The following is a 3226-nucleotide window of genomic DNA, read 5'->3' on the forward strand; positions in this document are numbered from 1 at the left end:
CAGTAACATTTTGAAATATTTTTACTATTTAAAATAACTGCTTTCTATTTGAATATATTTTTAAATGATTGCTGTGATCAAAGCTGTTTTCAGCATCATTACTCCAGTCTTCAGTGTCACATGATCCTTCAGAAATCATTCTAATGTGCTGATTTGCTGTTCAAGAAACATTTTAGTATTAATTATTATCAACATTTAAAACAGTAAATTTTTTCAGGATTCTTTGATTAATAGAAAGATCCAAGATTATAATTTATCTGAAATAAAAAGATTTTGTAACATTATAAACAATACCATTCAAAAGTCTGGAGTCTTTGGGTAAGACATTATAAAAAATAATACTTATTTTTAGAAAGAATACTTTCAATTGATCAAAAGTGATGATAAAGACATTTATAATGTTACTAAAGATTTCTATTTCAGATAAATGCTGTTCTTCTGAACTTACTATTCATCAAAGAAACCTGAAACAAAATCTACTCCGCTGTTTTCAACATAATAATAATAATAAATGTTTTTTGAGCAGCAAATCAGAATATTAGAATGATTTCTAAAGGATAATGTGACTGGAGTAATGATGCAAAAAAAATTTACGTTGAAATCACAGGAATAAATAGCATTTTAAAATATATTCAAATAGAAAAGTTATTTTAAATAGTAAAAATATTTCAGAATTTTAATGTTTCTGCTGTATTTTGGATCAAATAAATGCAGGCTTGGTGAGCAGAAGAGACTTCTTTAAAAAACATTAAACAATCTTGCTGTTCAAAAACTTTTGACTGGTAGTGTATATATTTAAATACCTTCTGACACTTCTGTCTTGTTTTATAAATCTCATTTTAAATTTAATTTAGAATGATTACATTTTAGAACAGCTAAATGTTCTAATATTAATGTTACTGCTGTAAAATTGATCATAATAGATTAACATGATAATAAATATTGATAATAATTGGGACTGTGTTAGTGAATATTCAGCGTTGACATACATCTTTAAATCTTCTTGTGCAGACAGTTTATTGGTCTGCAATGTAGACATGAGGTTAGCATTTTAGAGCTGTTTGCTGTGATAGAAATCTGAGACATTCTGAAGGATTATTGAAATACTGAGGTTTAACGCTCATAAAAGAGAGTGTTTTTAAATACTGACCCTACAGCAAAAGCATGCTGTGTTTTATTGTAGGCATATTGTTTCTTGTGACCCTGCATGTGAAAGTCCTCTGTTTTATGGCGCTTTAAAGAACTCCGTTATACACACCAAGGGGACGTGGTTAAGCAGCTCGTTTCAAAAAGACGCTGTATAACAGCAACTTGAATCCAAAACAGCAGCATTGGGGAGAAAACATTCAACCTGTCAGGTTCAGATGTGTGCAGACAGAATGAGGTCTTAAATGATTCTAAATGGTTTTAAAGGTTCTTCAAAGGCAAGAGCTTTTGAGTGACACTAAACGGGGAGGTCACATTCCTCGTGTGCACATGCCCCAATGTACAGACGCGTCTCTCACAGGGAATTATGGGTAATTTGCACTGATACGGCAGTGAGAATGGAGAAGAATTGGGAATGTGGCAGCTTTAGTGGATAAGAGATAATCAGGGTCAGGGAAGCATGTAAAAAAATTAAGCAAAAAATTCATAATGCCATCATATCAGTTAAAGCTTTTATAGTATTTGTGTATTTAAACTTCTAGAAGCACAACTAGGGGTTAAAACCATCCGCAATAATCCATAATCATATTGTGACACCTTTAAAAGAGAAAATAATGGTAGTTTTATCAATGCAACCCATATATAGACATTCCAGTTGAGTTTTGTCTCAATTTAATGTGTGTAATCATTTAAAAAATCTTTAAAGCATTATGCTTCCCTCTATCATTTCAAATCATGGTTACTCAACCAAAATCCCAATTTTGCCTCTGGGCACAACAAAACCAGACCTGCTTCACGTACTTCAACAAATACAGCAGATCCATCCATCAGCTCACTTCAAACATTAATAAAGTTTTCTGTCATCTCTCATGTTTCCTTTGTATTTTCACCCTCCCCCATCTTCGTGCGTTTGCCGCATTCCCACACTCTCTGAGTGTTTTCAAATGTACTCTGATGGTCCTTCACTGGTCTCCTGGGGTCGTTTTCCATGGCCGCCTGAAACATTGCCAACATTTTGATTAATTGAACTTCAAAACATGCAATGTTGAAAGCATTGGTATTTTTGCATGTGCATATTAACTTAACTGAGCTTCTTTTTCTTGTTCTTTCCCTCCTGTCCTCTTTCTCGTCACTTCATAGGAGTTGATCCCTGAGTTCTACTACCTGCCGGAGATGTTTGTGAACAGTAATGGCTACTGTCTGGGTGACAGGGATGACGGTGTCCCTGTTTGTGATGTAGAACTACCAGCCTGGGCAAAGAAACCTGAGGACTTTGTCAGGATCAACAGGATGGTAAGTCGAACTCGCTACCTAAACACGACAACTCTCTTCATCACATGGCCTGAACAGAATCTGCACATACAGGATTCTGTCATTCACAAAGTTTGTAGATACAATAGTAGACTTTAGTGAGTGTTTCTCAGCACAGAGCCCAAGATAGTTGTCCTCTCCCGACCATCTCTCTCTTCTGTTTAGCTTTGGGAATATTAGAAAACAATTCAGATTGGGATTCTTGCTCCAATTCCTCTTAATAGTTATTTTCCCTCAACAGTTTCATTAACAATTGTGACCCTTGATCACAAAACCAGTCATAAGTAGCACAGGTATATTTGTAGCAATAGCCAACAATACATTGTATGGGTCAAAATTATCGATTTTTCTTTTATGTCAAAAAATCATTAGGATATTAAGTAAAGATCATGTTCCATGAAGATATTTTGTACATTTCCTACTGTAAATATAGCAAAACCTAATTTTTCTGCACCCTCAGATTCCAGATTTTCAAATAGATACAGTACATATCTCAGCCAAATATTGTCCTATCCTAACAAACCACACATCAATGGAAAGCTAATTTATAGATGATGTATAAATCTCAATTTAAAAAACATTGACCCTTATGACTGATTTTGTTGTCCAGGGTCACAATTCTGTTGATAGTTTTAAGAAATATAAAAAAATAAATAAATATATATATATATATATATATTGGTGGTTTCAAGTTTTATCTCTATTAAAGACTATATGTGACCCTGAACCACAAAACCAGTCTTAAGTGTCAATTTTTCAAAATTGAGAT

At 33.5% G+C, this 3226-nt stretch overlaps 1 protein-coding gene across 1 annotated transcript in view; it reads left to right on the forward strand.

The window, feature by feature from the left end:
* The window catches only part of nbeab (neurobeachin b), a 291762-nt gene that overhangs the window by 257128 nt on the left and 31408 nt on the right, over positions 1–3226 (forward strand). Inside the window, exon 47 of the mRNA XM_016568737.1 lies at positions 2287–2439. Coding sequence (XP_016424223.1) covers positions 2287–2439 — 153 coding nt within the window. The remainder of the gene's footprint in view (positions 1–2286; positions 2440–3226) is intronic.

This window comes from Sinocyclocheilus rhinocerous, unplaced genomic scaffold, assembly GCF_001515625.1.
Source record: "Sinocyclocheilus rhinocerous isolate Xijiao unplaced genomic scaffold, SAMN03320098_v1.1 scaffold1965, whole genome shotgun sequence".
Taxonomy (NCBI): Eukaryota; Metazoa; Chordata; class Actinopteri; order Cypriniformes; family Cyprinidae; genus Sinocyclocheilus; species Sinocyclocheilus rhinocerous.